Source organism: Pseudoliparis swirei, chromosome 3 (genome assembly GCF_029220125.1).
Source record: "Pseudoliparis swirei isolate HS2019 ecotype Mariana Trench chromosome 3, NWPU_hadal_v1, whole genome shotgun sequence".
Taxonomy (NCBI): Eukaryota; Metazoa; Chordata; class Actinopteri; order Perciformes; family Liparidae; genus Pseudoliparis; species Pseudoliparis swirei.
The window spans coordinates 18,931,826-18,951,091 of NC_079390.1; the positions used below are offsets into that span (position 1 = coordinate 18,931,826).

A 19,266-nucleotide genomic window follows, 5' to 3' on the forward strand; every position below is an offset into this window, starting at 1 on the left:
TCCTGAAACGAAAGGGACAAAATGCAGACAGCGTCCAGTCTCTGCAAGGAGAGTCATTCGTCCTGCTCTCAACACTGAAACGAAAGGGAAAAAGAACGTTGCAGTCAATGCTAGTTTGACCGTTGCGTGACAAGCCACAATAATGCCGGCCTTGACGTTGATGCGATCTTCTCTCCCTGCGTTGGGCGTCTCTCGTCCTGCACTCTGAACCTGATGATGTGGGTCCTACTTACACACTCTGAGAGTGAGTAGTGTGATGTCACTAACGACGTCAGCTCTCTTTGGAGTGAGCAGTTTGATGGGATCAAAGCCACATCGTTGATGTCACACAGTGAGGTCATCAGCTCTCAACCAATGAGTTTTAGTCAAAGGCTCACTGCTCCGTGTACGTTTTGTTCGTTTGTATTTTCGTTTCATTCAAAATACGGAATCCGGAAATAACGTGTTTTGTTCACTTCTGTATTTCGTTTCTGTCGTTTGAATCCAAAAACGATAGAACGGAAGTGCTTAAAATGAAATTCAAAATAAAAGCCAGTGATATGTATTCGTATATGCAGTGTTCTATGATGCAAACACATAGCAGGGTAACGTTAGAAGAATATTAATTAGTCAATAGAAAGAATAAATAATTCAACCTGGATATTTTAACGATGCAAACACATAGCAGGGTAACGCTAGAAGAATATTAATTAGTCAATATAAATATTACATTATTAGGTTTATTTATTTATTATTTATATTGATTAATTAATATTCTTCTAACGTTACCCTGCTATGTGTTTGCATCATAGAACACTGTAAATACGAATATATATCACTGGCTTTTATTTTGACTTTCATTTTAAGCACTTCCGTTCTGTCGTTTTTGGTTTCAGACAGAAACGGAATACGAAAGTGGTTTTCCGTTTCTGGTTTCAAACGGAATACAAAAAACCACGTTATTTCCGTATTCCGTATTTTGAATGAAACGAAAAAACAAACTAACAAAACGTACACGGACCCACATCTGGTCTCAAGCTGGAGCTGCCGGAGCAGTTCTCTTCTGCTGAGGACCTGAGCTTCAAGCGAGGATGGATCAGCCAATCAGAAACGAGAGGCGCTCCTGTAGGTCAGAGGCTGGATGCTTTACAACACAATATACATTTTGTAAAACATTATATCTGACATGAGGTCGAGTATACTTCATGATTGTTGGTCACTCACTGACATTTTTTATTTGCAGGGATCATAATGAACCAAAATTCCTATTGTTTGAAGACATTATACTATTTTACAATGGATAATAATCACCAATGTGATTTGATTATTATGTGAAATGTAATTTCATATTTTGTGTTTCTCCTGCAGACATTAAAGCAAATAATGGCCGCTTAAAGTAACTTCTAATCATATAATTAGAATGTATTTACAACTATGATAATTATATTTCACTATGATCCTTGCAAAAGAGAAATGTCAGTGTAGACCACCAATTATGAAGTATGACACTTGGCCTGATAATGAATTTTAGATATTGGCCTTATAGAAAGTGCTACCAATAAGAATTAAGAATATTTTCAAATTACTTTATTATGATTTATAAATACTGAATATTGAAAAGGGACAATGTGTATTTTTGTAACTGCTTTTTTATGCATATGTTGCGTTAATGCTCCAGAAATCATATTTGACTTGGTGTTTTTAGATAATAAAATGATATTGTCCTGGGTATGGGGACTTTGTAGAAACATCATGAGAAATATTACCCCCCCTCCCCCCAAAAAAAACCCCCTTTATGCAGTGGAGTTAACCCCGTCCATGAAATGCTGCTGAGGCGGGACTTCTCACACGAGCTCACACTGAAGAGGTCAGGCATGAAACTCAAGAGGTGAAGACAGAAAGAAGCGGATGCAGTCACACTAGGGTAGATTGTTTATTAGAATTTGCGATTAGCAATGTATAACATTCACCTACATGGCGCAAAAGGAAGTCATAAATATGCTAATATGCAAATATGCACGCCTTCACTGACATGAGCTCATCTCATCGGGGGATGATATATCCAGGGAGAAGTGGGTGAAACACCTCCACAGGGCTGAACAGGGGGGAATGACAGTAAACCAAAGTAGAAAATCAGCAACAGAGTTTATATCAAATAGTTAGTTACAAATTAAAAACACTTTTTTTTTTTAAAAGTCCAAAGAGCACTGGATATTCAGAGAGTGAGGTGAAAGGAAAAAGAAATGAAGAGCGTTATAATGCACCGCACCCGTAAGAGTCGTGTGTTTCTTTTCGTCCACGAGGAGCTATACAGTACTAAGTTGGCAGAAAAAGGTGCATGGCTTTTGTATTCAAATGAGTCTTCATCTGAAACAATACAGGGACATGATCACGTGAGGATGCATTTATTTTACAGTTATACACTTGTGAACCGATGAGTCCGACACACAACAGAACCCGGCGGTTACGAGGTCAGTTTATGAATAGGTGTCAAAAACTTGGCAATGTTGAGATTCTGTTCGAGGAAACAAAGAAACGAGAGTGTAAAGTATAAAAAAAGAACGATAACGTTGTATCCCTGTCCCAAAGTGGTGTTGTGATATTTATTAGCATGCCGTGCTCCATTAGCGAAGTCCCTTTTTAAACGTGGGAGAGGCCGTCCCACTCGTTTGACTATTCGGATGGCGGCCATTTTGGAGCTGGCCTGAGCTCGCCGTGTGGGAGGGGAGAGGGTGAGCTCAGCGAAAGGCAGTCGTCGTCGTCGGTGTGAGTACAATGATGTCGATGGTGAGGATCCATGGTTGATAAAGGTAAAGGATGGCAGGTCATGCAGCTCGGGGCCCGAGGAGAGGAGGGTTGGAAAAGAGATCCCCATCACGCGGCGGCCCCCGGCCCAGCGGCGCTTTAGGTAGGACACAAGACTGCAGGGGAACAACCGTGGACAAGGATACTGTTAAGTCTCTACTGGAAAAGAAATAACAACGTGACACCGATGTAATGGTGCTTGTTACAATGAGGAAGTTACATCTAGCAAGAAGTGGAAGCAGTAAGTTTCTTTGTTTTCTTTTTCTTTTTTCTTTTTCCTGTTCTGGGGTTTTGTTGTTGCTTGTACGAAATTGTATGTTTTGATCCATGTGTGTGTGTGTGTGTACTGTTTGTGTGCCTGTAGTAGTTGGGAGGGGCGGGGTTAAAGGGTTCGGGGCGGGGCCGTCCAACTCCTCATCTCAGAGGAGCCTACAGACCTCTGTCTTTGGACGGTCCTCCATTCGTACGTTGTTTTTGTTGTCAATGCCTGTCACTATGTACACGTTATGCCTATGCCTATACCTATGGAAAATAAATGACTTACTTACTTACTTAAATTGCAATGCAGGCGTCCAATCGGAGATGCTCAAACCGTCACATGATGCCCTGGTCTGTGCGGCTCTATATTCAAACCGATGTTGTTGTGTTTACCTTTCAATATGTAGTCGGTCAGCAGAGTAGGTACCTTCTCACTGTCCTCCTTCATGGCATAAAGAACTAGCAGGAAGAAAGAAGCACACGTTGTCAACTCCTTCCATTCAGTAATTATGACGAGTTGCACAAATACAAACCTTCTTACTTTTTGTGAGCATCTGCAGGTCGTCAACAGATGGAGGGGAGGCCTTCTTCTCGAATGGAATGACTGTGTTTAGATACTGAAAGCAGAAAAGTTCCACGTTGAGGCAAGTTCAGAGCTGCCGCCTTGGAGAAGCAGTTCATGCTTTTGAAGAGTGCGTCTTGAGTACCCCTGACCCACAGTAGGGGTTAGCAGGTTCAATCCCCACCCAAGTCGATGTGTCCTTGAGTAACATGATTGTAAGTCCCTTTGGATAAAAGCGTCAGCTAAATTAAATGTAATAATGTAATGTAAATGTGCACATTAACAGAACTTAAAAATACTGAACACAACATTCAAACCTGCTATCACTCCCAAACCTATTGATTGATCTTTTAAACCATAGTGGGTTATGTATTTTAGAAACCTTTTTTGGTCATATTTGTTTAAATCTCCCAACAGCAATCAATAAATTAAATAAATCTGTCCTGACAAAAATAAATAATCTAGCATATAATTGTTCCTTTTCTCTCCAATTACTACATCTAAGTTATAATGCTGGTTTAGTTACAGCTAGTAATGCCTGCAAAGACTGGAGCAAAAACACAAACTATATTCTCAACTATCTTCACACGAGAAACAAATAATGCCGAATTCATCAAACCTTTCCAAAAAGCAAAAACAGGGACATGTCTTGCAGTGTACGGTAGCCGCCATAACACTATCAACAGAGATCACATGACACACAGGAGACCAACCACCTCTGTATGACTTCATCTGTGCATTGCACTGGGGCAGTGGGGCACTTCTACGACTGCACTTAGGCTCGTTACCTTAAAGGGCCAGTGCACAGGCTGCCAGAGCACAGCTGGTACACGCCCCTTCCTGCTGTAACGGAGTTGCATCATGTTTATTATGTACCTTCAGACTGTCATGGAGGTACATGTGACCATAAGACTGCAACCACATTTTCAAATACATAAAGAGAGATATTTTGTTTTGTTTATTGTTTTATGTAAATATGTATGTGTGTGTGTGTATTTATGTATGTGTATGTGTATATGTATATATGTGTGTGTGAATATGTATGTATGTATATGTATGTACATGTGTATATGTATATATGTTTATGTTATGTATATGTATATGGTTCTCTGAAATAAGTTTTTTCGTGAAAGGTTAGGGCACTTATAAGCTTGATAGCTTCAGCCTCGACCCTTTCGGTCAGCCACTTTCTTCTTTTGTTGAATTTTGATTTTTTTATATTTTGCTGATCAAAATAAACTAAACTAAACTCAATCTTATTAATAAGTGACCTACGCAAGTTATTTAGAGAAATCATTTGTGAGGATGATTTTTTTTCTCTTTCATTAACTTCATGAAGTCGTGGAGTGATTGTTGGGAAACTCAGTTGTCCAAAGTCTTCATCATGTAACGTAACATGATGAACTATAGCGTTTGACCTTTGACCTCACCTGTTTCTCATTCCCTGTGCTCCCGAATGTCTGTCTGATGCCCGTCTGCAGGATGTTGGACAGTCCCTCCATGCTGAAACGCTGCAGACCAGGACACACACACAGGCCATGAATACAAGATGCAGATCACCGCCTCCTTCATGGAGCTGACCGACAGTTTAGCTCTCACAGTACCGACCTCGCAGCATCTTTATGGCTTATCTTGCATCTTCATCATTTAACCATCTGTACATTCATATTCATTTTCATCCATGCGGCTTCGGGTACCCAGCAGTCACCACATAAAAACACTGCCGCTGCAATGCATGGCGGGAAAGTCCATTAGATGGACTGGACTGTTACTTTATGCAGACGACCGGTCACTTGAGGATCTTTCCTGGAAGATACTCAAGAGGCTAATGGAGCTGAGATCCATTATGCAAACAGTCAGAGGGAGAGCTGTCGGGCACCGTGTCTTCACCTTTTCTCTAATTTACCTCGGTGAAAACAAACGCCGTCGTTGTGGCGTCGTTCACGTTGATGACAGGTTTGCAAAACTCTTCTGTCAAAGGACTTCAAGCTGTGGCACGCACACTCGCAGCCTATCAATAATTCAAAGGTGTGTGAAGCAGACAAGGCCACGCCTCCCCGCCTCTCACCTTGACGGGCATGCTGCTCGTCTTCTCCGCGTTGCCCGTGGCGACGGTGTTCCCTCCGTTCACGGGGGACATCGCCCCCCCCTGCAGGCTCAGGGCCTTGTCCCGGCGGCGGCGCTTGCTGCTGTCCCGTTGCTCCTTCTGCCTGTTCTGCACCTCCATCAGGGCCGTGATGAACGTGTTCTTCACCTCTTTATCGAACTCCAGCTCCTCGCGCCGAGCCAGCTGGCTGACCAGCTCCCCCGAGTACTCGAGGATGGCGGCCTCTACCCTCTGCAGCAGCTCGACGAGCATCGAGCTGGGCATCAGGCTCAGGCCTGCAGAGGAGGTGACGGGGGAGAGAGGGACGGACGGGTTTTATTTAAGTCTTACCCATCGGACATCAGACACAAGGCTGTAAATCATTGGAGCTAAAGGTTACTGTACGGAGTTCAGTTGGTAGATTAGAGCCAGCCGTCTATAGGCAGACTGAAGCAGGACTCAACAACAACTGTCTCTACGCACAACACGATGTGTCACCAATCGGACATCGTGGCATTACCATTCATTTGAAAGAAAGAGCCAGATGTTAGCAGCTGACTTCTTTTAGTTTGTCATTCCAAACTCTTTGTCACGTGTGACGATAAGAAACCGTGGTCTCTTTGTCACATATTATATGTTCTTCATTGTGGGCACTTCATTCACTGGGTGATTTCACCATTGCAGATTGTTTCATTAGAATACCTTTTTAAGGCCCCGCCTACAGGGTTTGATAAGGAGAGGACAATATTTGAGCTTTATCTTCTAACCCCTTGGAGGTTCCCAGCACCCAGATTGACAACCACATTATCAGGTAACAACAGCCACTTCATTAAAATTATATATTATTTTTTTATTATATTATTTATTATAAAAATAAATAAATACATCATCTAATTTAATCATATCTAATCATATTTATATATTATATTTTATATATATTATATTTATATATATATATATATATATATTCAGCTGCCATTCCCTCAGTGAGTCAGATGCAGGGACCACATGGATCTCCAATATGCTCATGGACAGGGCGCCTTATGGCGGATCACTAAGTCACAACCTGGCATGTGAAGCCGTCCTGGTGACTCAGGTGTTTGAAGTCACCATGAATACTGACACTTATCTGTTTAATCTCGACCCATAATTAAGACGTGGACACTGAATATGAGAGTAAACAACGTGTTACATAAAATGCATAGACATTGCAATGTGTGCGTGTTTGTCCTTGACCATGCTCGACCATTGTCCATGCACTCATCATGGCCTTCCTGTTGGATCTCCTTCAACAGGGATTCTTATGGCAGGACTCAGTTGAGGGGGGTCTCAACGTGTAGCCTAAAGGGTTAACCAAGCTGTTTCTTTGGCCAGAAACGATTCACCGAAGAATCTCTACAAGGAACAGTGTTTTAAAAAGAATGTAGCTGTTCACCTCCAGCTGAGAAAATGACCAAGTGTTAGTTCCGCATTAATACATTTGTAAAACAGTGACATCGATTTGATTTCATACCTTCGTAGGAGCAGTTGTTGTTGGAGGCCTGTGACAGCTGCCTGATCTCCTCCAGTAGGGAGGGGTTGGTCCTGGAGGAGCTGTGGCTGCTCTCCTCTTCATCCTCCTCCTCAGTTTCGCCGGGATCCGGAGAGTTCTCCATCATCTCGACTATCTCCTCAATGACCTTGTGGAGAGCGAGAGAGATGGAAGGATACAGAGGGACAGGCGAATGGACAGGAAAGAGGTTAGGAGACGGGGGTAAGGACACACATGCAGAACCATCCATGTGTACAGTCTTTCAGTGGCGTGTGGCCACCAACATGCCAGAAGGCTCCTGTATAAGTGGACAGATCACACTTACATCCAGTATTGATGTCTTCTCAGAGGCAGATGTAGATTTAGGCAGGTGTTGTCTAGCTCCTGTACCAGCGTGATGAAAGAGCAGTCCAACACGCTGTCCCTCTCTTAAAAAATGTATGCAGGCGATGAAGACTAAATCCAAATGGGAATACCACATCAGAGATGCAAAGTTTGTGTCTGGGGTCCCTCAGGGCTCTATTCTTGGTCTTTTTCCTTTCCCCCTTTTGTTATGCTCGTCCATGAGCCAAGATTAGGACCTTTCACTGTGTGATGGACACACTTTTTCTCAGGTCTTTGTCTCCAGCCCTCTAGAATACCAGAACTCCTTATCACCGGATAGAGAGACCCAGAAATCAGTGAACCTGCCAGCTTTTGCAAAATACAGCAGACATCTGGCACATTTGAGCATTCTGGCCTCACTGCACTGGTTCCCTGTGGTGTTGAGAATTGATTTTGTCCTGTATTATTGACCTTTCACCCCATTACACGCCCCCTCCCCCCTTGTCGTCTGCTGACCACCAATAATATGGATGGAAGAGGAAAAGTATGCCTCAAAGAAGATTAAGGTAATTCCAAAAAAGGAAATGACAGTAAACTAAAATGTGCAATGTGTGGGAAGTGGCAGGTAAAAGATGAAAAGGATCCATACAGCATTCAGCGTTTCAAGTTCCACCCTGGTTTCTTTTTTCTTATTATTAAAAACAGGACACGGACAAACTGCTGTTTGATCTTTAACACACACACTCTCTCAAACACACACACACACACATACACGCATACACACACAAACACACCTGATCAGCTGTGATGAGAGGCTCTTCCTTCAGGCAGTTGGCATTGTCATTCTTCTCATTCATCTCCTCCTCCTCTTTTTCGTGGATCTGCAGGATGTGACATGAAACATGTGAACAACAAACAGATTGTCTATGACAGCGTGTCTTACGAGGAAAATGAGGCTAACAAGAGCCATAAGCGGCCTATCTGCGTTGGATAAATAAATTAAATCCACAATCAAATTCTGATAGAACTATACGCTGGGAAGGAGAGATCAGTCACACTCATTTCAAAGTATCTTGCTTAAATATCTGAAAGGTTTTACATTATTTAATATCACTTAAAAAAACTATTTACTATTCCACTTGTAAAAGTGTTTAAATAGTTTATATCTTATGTATTAATTATTTGCAAAAGTGTGATAGTAAAGTTAACAGTATTGCCGATCCAGACGGACCCATTCATAGTTCCCAGACGATGTCCCTTAATAACTTTGACAAATGCCTGACCGCAGTAGTGGTCACACCCTGATGCCACCCATTGGTTGTTCACTTCGGGTTTAAAGCCTGGAGTTTGGCTTTTTTGTTGTTCGCCTCTTGTAGTTTTGCAGCCAGAAGTGACACGAGAGGGTCGAGCGAAGTACAACTGAACACTGAATAAGACGATGTTAGACCAAAATGTTACAATTAACTTCCATGAGCTTAGACACACTGTGAAAAAGTTACAGTGTAAGAAGAAAACACTGCCAACTCCTGGACAGCACCATGGTAGAGACCTGTTAATCACAAAGGCGTTATGGTCTATTCGACTCAAATTACATCATTCGCTAAATGAACATCATGCTGTATTGGTGAATACTTTAAACTAAAGATTGAGACCATACATTCATGTTCACGCCCTGTTCTGCGTCTCCTCTGTTTCTTCGCTGTGTCTCCTCTGTCTCCTTGATTGGTTAATTCCCTGCACCTGCCCTCAGCCACTCTCATCTCGTTAGTGTCTAATGCCGTACACCTGTTTCCCCCGCCTATATATTGTGCCAGTCTTTCTCTTGTCTCTTGCTGGATTGTTGTCTGTAGTTCTGTATTCCGTGATATTAGTGTGTATTCCTGACCTGCCTGTTCTGACCTCCGATTCTCTGCCTGCCCCTTTTTGGACTTGTTTACTTGTTGAAACCTTTAGCCTCAGTAAAGAGAGTTTTAGTTATTCGCATTGATTGCTGTCCTGTTCCTCTACGCATGAGCTCTTGCCCCTCGCCCCCAATGACACTAACAACTGAAATGTTTACTAAAATTGTGAGGTCCTGGGACAGGGATGTTGTATGTGTACAGTTTGTAAAGCCCTCTGAGGCAAATTTGTAATTTGTGATATACTATTTATAATAAATCGAATTTAATTTAATTTAAAATGTGGTCAAGTGATTCAGGTTTCTTTTAAGAGGAATTTAAATCGCAATTGTGATCCCACAACGTCCCGCAATCTAGCGCCATCATATGGTCAACATGACATTACAAAGATGACATTGTACTCCATATCAAAGATGGGGCAGAACAAAACTCTGGTATCTACTCCTTGTCTCCTCAGTGGGCGTGGTGTCAGTGTGTTGAACTCTCTCCGTCCCTCCACCTCATTTAAAGTGTTTCAAACAACACGTGGATGGATCAAAATACAGGAAGCTGACTCCACAGCAAAAATGCTGAACTAAGATGGTGAACATTAAAAAAATTATTCCTGCTAAGCATCAGCATGTAATGATAGGGATGTTACCAACGTTAGCATTTAGCTCACAGCATTGCTGCACCAAACTACGGCCTCAGAGGCTTTTGTCTTACATGGGAGTCCTGCTAATTATTGATTCAGCATGATAGTGAGAACGTATATTGAAAGATTTGCCTCTTGGTATTTGTAAAAAATATATAAATAAATAAAAGAAAGAAGAAGAAATAATAAAAAAGTGTGACTATCATCAGAGACCACTCTATCTCACTGACATCTTTCCTGGAAGCCTGTTTTGGTTTAATCCTTTTGAAACTCAACTGAAGGCAACATGATGCGTTCTCACGAAAGCCTCTGGGGCGGAAACGTCGGCTCTGGCCTTCACCAGCCCAAACATGGCCTTGACTGCTAAGTGCCTGCTGTCCAGTCGGATGTGACTGACAGCCAATCAAGGGAGGGGGGGGGGGGAAGAGGGAGGTCTCTGCTGAATGGCAGACCAGTCAAGGTTGGCCAAGCACTTCTTTAAGAGTCAGCCGGAGAGCAAGCCTCAGGAAGAAGGAACCAGCCTTCGACTAAAACAACAGTGACAAAAAAAAATATATGGCTAAAAGGGTAATACCCAAATGAAATGAATCTTTCCAAAATACATAAAGAATGCTACTTATGATTGGGGCTAATAGTAATAATAATTCAAACTTATATAGCGCTTTTCTAAAAACACAAAGATCTAAAGCATGGAAAGACGTGGTGTGACATGTACCTCTTGTTCAGAAAGATTGCCGTTGAGTCCCTCTGAGTCGGTGCCGTCCCAGGTGGAATTGTAGTTGTCAGTTAGAGCGTCCCACACACTGCAAGGCAATACACACACACATACATGGACACATGTGAGCTAGGACAAGAGAGGAATATAGAAAACAAGTATCCAGACACTGCTTTGGCCTCAACCCTAAAGGAGTGACGCTGCTGCATCCACACACACACACACACACACACACACACACGGTGTGGTAATGTAGTTATATAAGAGCATTAGGCTGGAGGTCGGTGTGTTGTTTCATCTCCGTGGCTAGAAGGAGGTTTACTCAGCCCTGTCTTCAGCAACATAGTCAATATTTCAACGTGGCAAGTCAATACACAGAGCTGGAGGCTGCAGAGGAACAATGCACAACAGAAAGAAAACAGCTTACTACTTAGTAAAAGGTATCCTCAGCAGAGATCTAGATAAAGCTTCTCACATCATTGTGCCAGTGGAGCCTGACTGCAACCCGGAGCCAGCGTCTGTCCGAGGACGAATGACTGAAACTGGGAGAGAAGTCTCCTTTGTGTTGTTCTTTCCTTCCCACTGAGAGGTTGGCTCAGGCCTGCCGCCCTGCTCCCAGTGGCACTGCCCACACTGGACACCATTCAGCCGACCGCTGACCTCACCAGCCATGCCTGCATGTCATTACTGTGTGCACCAGCAACACACTCAACTCTGAGGTGAAAATGAAGTTGTTGTTGTTGTTGTTGTTATTGTTGTTGTCCAGAATGCAAATAAAATGAATCTTATGAAAATATTTCCCTGTCAGATAATTCACTTTGTGCTTTGAATTTTATAATGTGTTGTATTGCTTTCTTACATGTTTATTCTCTGCAGCAGTTTGTATGCAACACAGATATGAAACCAAGTTTACACAAAGGTGAAGCAAAATAAAAATTATACGCAGACCAAAAATTATTTGTTTGTAATAAACCCTGTTGCTGCAGATTGCTCATAAGTCAGTTGTTCCTAACTTGTATCATCTTGAAAACAATGGGTATGCAAGATGTCATGGCTGGTAAGAGCAGAGCCAGGTGAGCTGTATCCTGTTTCTCGTTGCTATGCTAAGCTACGCTAACAGGCTGCCGACTGAAGTTCTGTGTAAGGAACAAAGATTAAATCTGTTTTTCATCTTACTGAGTGTATTTCAAACTTGTAACATTTTCAACTGAAGACCATAAATAAAGTGTCACTTGTCTCATTAAAAGACATAAAAAAATAATAATCTAATCGGTAACCACAACAACACACACACACACACACACACACACACACAGCTCATGCAGGCACAGGGATGTGTTTGGGCACATTTGCCAGCAGGAACTGGAACTCCTGCTGTATTTATTGGCCCACAGCCACTGGAGAGAAATCATCAACTGGGGATGAGGCCAAGATGCACGACAGAAAGTATTCAGCAAAACAGCAGATTTACATTTTGGATGATTATTCATGTGGGTCTAGAAGAGTCTTTCAACGGTGCCTTTAAATCAGACGAGATATGTTCCCTTTATGCCATCACGCAACACAATGTCCTTTGTGATATGAACGTCAGCACGCGTTTCTTAATTTCTATTCGAGAAATCATTGCATGGATTGTGAGAACGGTTATGAACGTGGAGGAACAGTGAGTCGCTGTTAATGGCGACGGTTGTTAATGCTTGACTGGGACGCATCTGCACTGGTTTCCGAATCAGTGCCACAACCAATCAGGGTCAGGCATCAGGTCCATGTCTCGTCATAACATGCAGATGACTGTCTGTGCTCAGTATTCATTCAAAGCTTGAGTCACCAACACCAACTCATATTAACAGCTATTTAATGTTCGACAAATCATGTGATTCTCATCCTGGAAGCTTTCTTTCCTCTTCCACCTACTGTCGGGCTATTTTTAGCACGATTCACATCCCCAGCGTGTGAAGTCGTGTGTGCTCCGCCTCAGAGCCGGCGAGCTGAGGAGGAGGATCCAAATGCAACCAAATGGGACATTTTATTGAACAGTTAAAATATTCTAACAGAAATTCTATAAACAAAAGTTATAAACTCAATTATCTGAGCCAAGGATTATGTTTCTGAAAAATCTAAAAAGGATTTCAGATATTTACCGCACATATATATATAATGTTGGATATTGTTTGTATTGCCAAGTTATATATTTCTAATCCAAGAATACTAATGCAGATGCTTTTTGTGCCAGTTGAGGTCAGAACGAACTGTATCAGATCAATTAACACCACAGTTGTGCACATTGTGGGCTTGAAAACAACATTGTAATGTACTGACGAATGCCACAAAACGCTCTGAATATTAGGAGTGACTCACTCTTCATCCTGCAGCTGCTCCTCATCCTCCTGGTTGTGCGACTGGTTGCGTATGGGCGCCAGGACCTCCGTCTTGGTGTTGTAATTGTGGAAGCACACATTGAGCTTCTCGTCGAACTCGTTCACCAGGTCCTCCATCGACTTGAAGCTCATCATCTCAGAGAAGTTCTCCAGCTCGGAGAAGTCTTCGCGGGTGATGGAGGCCATTGGGACGGTGGTGGTGGTGGAGTAAGAGGTGTGTTTGAGTGGGTAGTCCAGCTCGTCCATGCGGCAGGGCCGGAGGTCCTCAAACTCCTCATCCAAACACACGAGAGGGGCTTCCATGGTGTCCCCGTCTGTTAATTTCTGAGCCCTGCACACGGAGGGCGAGAGAGGGAGAGAGAAAGAAAGAAAGAGAGAGTGAGTGAGCAGGGAGCGTTAAAAGCACCTTTGTTTGCTCAAGTCAGCAAGGCTTATGCAACTAATGTTTCAAATGTCATTACCAGTTGTTTAATGAGAACTGTTGCAGCTCTGGGAATACACTTATGGGCAGTAAGCTGGGTGGGTTGATGAGGTCCAACAACGCATTGGGGGAACCAAACTGTAAGGTTCCCTTTGCTATTAGGTGCCTCAACAAGGCAAAGCCTTCTCATCCATGGATGGCATTGTTGGGGTAAAATTGTCAGTAGCACACCATATAACACAAATCTATTCCACATAAACTATAGAAAGATATTTATAAACTGTCCAAAATGTTCAATGAACTATTCACTCTTTTTTCTTTGGTATTTTTGTCACATGCATATTTGCGATGATGCTTACTGGGTATTAAGTATGTAGAAGTTGTCAATGACAAGTACGTGACCAGGGCCTGTTGTAGTGACGTAACACCACTGGCTAACCAATGGGGAAAGAGAAGAAGTCTCTATCTGTCCTCATCTGTTCGACACACCAACATCCCATAAGGGTGTATTTGGCATCTCCTAAATCATGCCTGCCTCACCTCATGTGGGATGGCACCAGGTTGTCGAGACAGAGGAAATGGAGGTGCCAGAAGGGGACCAGGTCCCAAAGGGGACCATACCAGTTGGCTATGCTGGTAAACCCAGTTAATTAAGTACATCTCTTAGGATTTAAACTGATGAGGTTTCCAAGATTCTGGGACATGAAAGTATAGGAACTGTCGGTGTATAATATATTACAGTCTTTAGTGCCTTTCAGGGGGTTTGATAAATATATATATATATATATATATATTTATTGCACTGATGAGATCTTTGTGGTAGAATATATTCACTATCTTGTAGGAACGTACTTACTACCATGTAAGAACATACTCACTACCATGTAAGAATGTACTTCCTACCATGTAAGAATGTACTCACTACCATGTAAGAATATACTCACTACCATGTAAGAATGTACTCACTACCATGTAAGAATGTACTCACTACCATGTAAGAACATACTCACTACCATGTAAGAATGTACTCACTATCATGTAAGAATGTACTCACTACCATGTAAGAATGTACTTACTACCATGTAAGAATGTACTCACTATCATGTAAGAATGTACTCACTACCATGTAATAATGTACTTACTATCATGTAAGAATGTACTTACTACCATGTAAGAATGTACTCACTACCATGTAAGAATGTACTCACTATCATGTAAGAATGTACTCACTACCATGTAAGAATGTACTCACTACCATGTAAGAATGTACTCACTACCATGTAAGAATGTACTCACTACCATGTAAGAATGTACTCACTATCATGTAAGAATGTACTCACTACCATGTAAGAATGTACTCACTATCATGTAAGAATGTACTCACTACCATGTAAGAATGTACTCACTACCATGTAAGAATGTACTCACTACCATGTAAGAACATACTCACTACCATGTAAGAATATACTCACTACCATGTAAGAATGTACTCACTACCATGTAAGAATGTACTCACTACCATGTAAGAATGTACTCACTACCATGTAAGAATGTACTCACTACCATGTAAGAATGTACTCACTACCATGTAAGAACATACTCACTACCATGTAAGAATATACTCACTATCATGTAAGAATGTACTCACTACCATGTAAGAATGTACTCACTACCATGTAAGAATGTACTCACTACCATGTAAGAATATACTCACTACCATGTAAGAATGTACTCACTACCATGTAAGAATGTACTCACTACCATGTAAGAACATACTCACTACCATGTAAGAATATACTCACTACCATGTAAGAATGTACTCACTACCATGTAAGAATGTACTCACTACCATGTAAGAACATACTCACTACCATGTAAGAATGTACTCACTACCATGTAAGAATGTACTCACTATCATGTAAGAACGTACTCACTACCATGTAATAATGTACTTACTATCATGTAAGAATGTACTCACTACCATGTAAGAATGTACTCACTACCATGTAAGAACATACTCACTACCATGTAATAATGTACTCACTATCATGTAAGAATGTACTCACTATCATGTAAGAACGTACTCACTACCATGTAATAATGTACTTACTATCATGTAAGAATATACTCACTATCATGTAAGAATGTACTCACTACCATGTAAGAATGTACTTACTACCATGTAAGAACATATTCACTACGATGATAGACTGCCTATCGTATATTGATATGCCCTGAAACACCTCTGTGAGCCATTCCTAATTGTAAATGAATATCTGACCGTATCAAACGGAATGCCTGGGTGTGAACCTGCTTCTTATGGAGGACTTTATGCTGCAGCCAGACCTCTTCGAGAAGTTGTCCCTCGGTCAGTTTGTCTGACGCAGCGTAATCACACCGTGAAGGCGAAACTTCCTCCTCTGTGCTTGGCTGGCCTAAGTGGGTGAGTACAGAGGAGCCCATTTAAAAAAGAGGCTTGTGCAAGCCTCTTCCTCATCACGGCACTCAGCAAAGTGCTGCCCAGTTTCCCTTTTTTATTGCGTCTGCTTCATCTTTGTCTCAGCATTTGTCTCCAATGTCTCTGCTGAGAAAGTCACTCCATGTTGAATACATCCTCTCAGCAGAGAAATTAATCATCTCAAAAGATCCAATTAAGGTTTTTGGGACTAGGAGCTGTCGCGGCGGACTCCAACCTTGCCACGGGGGCTCTTGGCATCGACGCACTGTTGCTTGAACATTTGACAGGGTGAAGAAGAAAAAACCACAAATTGAATTTCCTAACAGCCCTTTCCAGTCATGCTGCATCCTGTCTGTTTACTGCCAACTCCGTTGACTCTGGAATGTTTTCCTCCAGCTTAAAGTGAGGGTGTGAAACCACAGCGGCCACATGAAAGCAGACAGCAGCATGTGGGATTGAATATCTGCAATGGTGTGTGTTTTGGGACGTGTGTCAGCTTTCTTTATTTCTGGGGTTTGTGACCTTGGTGGTCTCAGGTGCTTTAAACGCACGCCGGTATGAAAAAGAGCCAATGGCACGTGCTCGTCAAAGGTCGTTTAATGGGATGGAGCCAAAACAGTGCCCGCGGGAGGGGTGACCACAACTACATGACCACACAACACATGACCACACAACACATCCAACATCTATTCCATTGCAGAGTTGGGAAGAATTGGTGACTCCGTCATGTTTGTTATATGCGGAAAGTCCATTTATTTGACACGTTGATTTCTTAAATTCAGAACGAGGACTCTTATTTTGTACAAGGACAATGCCGACACATTGCAAGTTCTATTTTAAACAATCTGCTGTGCATCATGATCGATTATGACCCCTGGCTTAACCCTAATCACGCTCATATTGAGAATGCCTGTGAAATCGTTCTGCCCCACTTATAAATCACTGAAACAGATTCCAATTTACATCATTATTCAGGCCGCTGTGGCAGAAATGGAAATCAAGCAAGTGCATGTCATCAGCTCATCAGAGGGAGGGGGAAGAAAAGAGAGAGTGGGGGAGGGAGAGAAGAGCGAGGACGGAGATGGAGGAAACCATGGTTACGAGGCAGGGATGGTGGAAGATGATGCACAAGGGGGACCTGAGGGAGGTCAGGGCTGGAACAAGGAACAGCGGGATGATGGTGGAGCGGGAGGGAAGATTACCTGCAGTCGATGCGCCGCTGTTGTTCTGGCTCGGTGTGTCGGCAGGACCTTCTCAGACGAGGAGAATCTGTGCCTGAGCCTCCCTCCACTGCAGAACCCACCGAGCAGCAGTCACAGTCATTCCAGGCCCAAAGCGAGAGAAACGGAATCGGGGAGGTGAAGACGGCAGAAGAGACGGCGAGAGCTTCGGTCTGTATCCCTTCCTTCTCCCGTTAGCCCACAGCCAGCCGTATCTGTCCTCCCACAGCCCGTTGTTTTCCAATCAATAGGCAGCCAGCTCGCACTGAGCATGCGCACTGCCAGGCCTCTGACGATGTGAGCTCAGCCCTCCCTCCCCTTCTCCCCTCTCTCCTCTCCTTCTCCCTTTGTCCCTGCCTCCTCCCTACAAGCATTAATTCCCCAATATTCATGAGGACAGAAGGAGGGGGTAGGAGGCAGGAGGTTTGGGGGAAGGAGATGTGTAGCAAGGCGGCATATTGTGTATCGCTGCTCCTCCTTCTACATTTACTCCTGGTTACGTTCCCCTCATCTTGTCCCCGATGTTCATCCTGCCACAGATCAGAGTGGACTGACGTCTCCAGAAGAGAATGTGTTCCTGTGAACCAGAACGGGACAAACATGAATCAATTCCACACTCTGAAGCAGTCAAGCCGAGCTTTGAAAATTAGGTGAAATAGAAAACAGATAGACTTTTTTTTAAATTCGCTTCTTATTTTGAACAAACAAAACAGAACGTGTCAGAAAACAACAAACATGAAAATATAAAATATATATATATTAAAGTCATAACCTAGAAATACTGCTTTAGGCATATAGGCTGCTGGGGGATGTTTTAGGATACATTGAGCACCTCTCTCATCTTCTCTCTCTACTTATGGATGAATGTTCATCCCTCCATCACACATTACACCATCAATTCAATTCAATTCAGTCTCAGAGGGTCCATTGGACCAATGTGTCTGACAAATTACAAATTTGCTGATGCTGATCAAGAATGTTCATAATGCTATTAGCCCTCCAATCTTTATGTATAATCTACATACGGATTATTAGCAATATATACTAAGAGTCAATGTCTTTTAACTTTTATAGATACACAAATAGAAGATTTAAGAATTGCAATGTGTTTCCCTCGGGGCTCTGATTGGGAGATCACACAAACAAAAACTAGCACAAGAGGAAAAAAAACCGGTATCAGATCCTCTTGAAATTAATTCAAATAGCAAAAAAGACAACATATAAAATGGATGATAATAAAAGAAACTGAAAATGTGTTCACAGCATCTGCATAATCCTGCGTTGTGTCTGTGTTTACACCTCCTGTCTGAAAGCCTCGGCCCTACGAGTGTAAACATGTGCAGTCACATGGTATTAACACTCATCAGTGCACTCTGGGAAATATTATAATATGTCTGGGACATCCAGCTCTCATATGTGAGCAGATTTGACAGATTAAGCTTTTTACACCCTGACGGATTTTAAATAATTAAGAAAATAAGCTGTTTGTGTCAGTGATTTTTCATGATCCAGACAATTCAGATTTTTAAACAGGAATTCAGATTGAAAAATGTGCCTCTAAAAATATATATTTTTAAATGCTACCGAAAGGTTTCTAAATACACTTTTGAATATACTCTGGTGTGGTCAGAACAACCTAACAGTGCCCCGCCTCACATATCCAACAGCACTGTGTGGTGAATGAGGTTCACCTGGTCCAACCCTTAGGTATGCTGCTATTGGCTTATAGGCTGCTTATGTGGCGTTTTAGGATACACTGAGCACCTCTCTCCTCGTCTCTCTCCCTATGGATGAATTTTCATCTCTCCATTGCACATTATTAACCCTGTCAGGAGACACATGGACCCCCATCAGGAGACACAGGGACACTGTCAGGAGACACGGGGACCATGTCAGGAGATGCAGGGACACTGTCAGGAGACACAGGGACCCTGTCAGGAGACACAGGGACACTGTCAGGAGACACAGGGACACTGTCAGGAGATGCAGGGACACTG

At 42.5% G+C, this 19,266-nt stretch overlaps 1 protein-coding gene across 2 annotated transcripts; it reads right to left on the reverse strand.

Annotated features, from left to right (window-relative positions):
- Window positions 1-1,896: 1,896 nt before the first annotated feature.
- Window positions 1,897-17,445, reverse strand: fez1 (fasciculation and elongation protein zeta 1 (zygin I)). Of its 2 annotated transcripts, none has more exons than XM_056409280.1 (10): window positions 17,252-17,445; window positions 13,151-13,501; window positions 10,793-10,880; window positions 8,340-8,426; window positions 7,204-7,369; window positions 5,673-5,986; window positions 5,035-5,115; window positions 3,584-3,659; window positions 3,436-3,501; window positions 1,897-2,900 (listed from the first exon to the last, which is right to left on the reverse strand). In XM_056409280.1, the coding sequence occupies exons 2-10, from the start codon at window positions 13,471-13,473 to the stop codon at window positions 2,884-2,886; spliced, it is 1,218 nt and encodes a 405-aa protein (XP_056265255.1). In that variant the 5' UTR covers window positions 13,474-13,501; window positions 17,252-17,445; the 3' UTR covers window positions 1,897-2,883. The 2 variants fall into 2 exon arrangements, with proteins under 2 accessions (XP_056265255.1, XP_056265247.1); XM_056409272.1 differs by having other exon boundaries at window positions 2,862-2,900; window positions 3,337-3,501.
- Window positions 17,446-19,266: the final 1,821 nt, after the last annotated feature.

Coding starts and splice junctions, on each gene's coding strand:
- fez1 (XM_056409272.1), bottom strand. CDS start 13,473: ATGGAAGCCCCTCTCGTGTGTTTGGATGAGGAGTTTGAGGACCTCCGG. Junction 8,427..10,792: donor GCAATCTTTCTGAACAAGAG/GTACATGTCACA, acceptor CACATCCTGCAG/ATCCACGAAAAAGAGGAGGA. Junction 5,116..5,672: donor CGAGCAGCATGCCCGTCAAG/GTGAGAGGCGGG, acceptor CCTGGTCTGCAG/CGTTTCAGCATGGAGGGACT.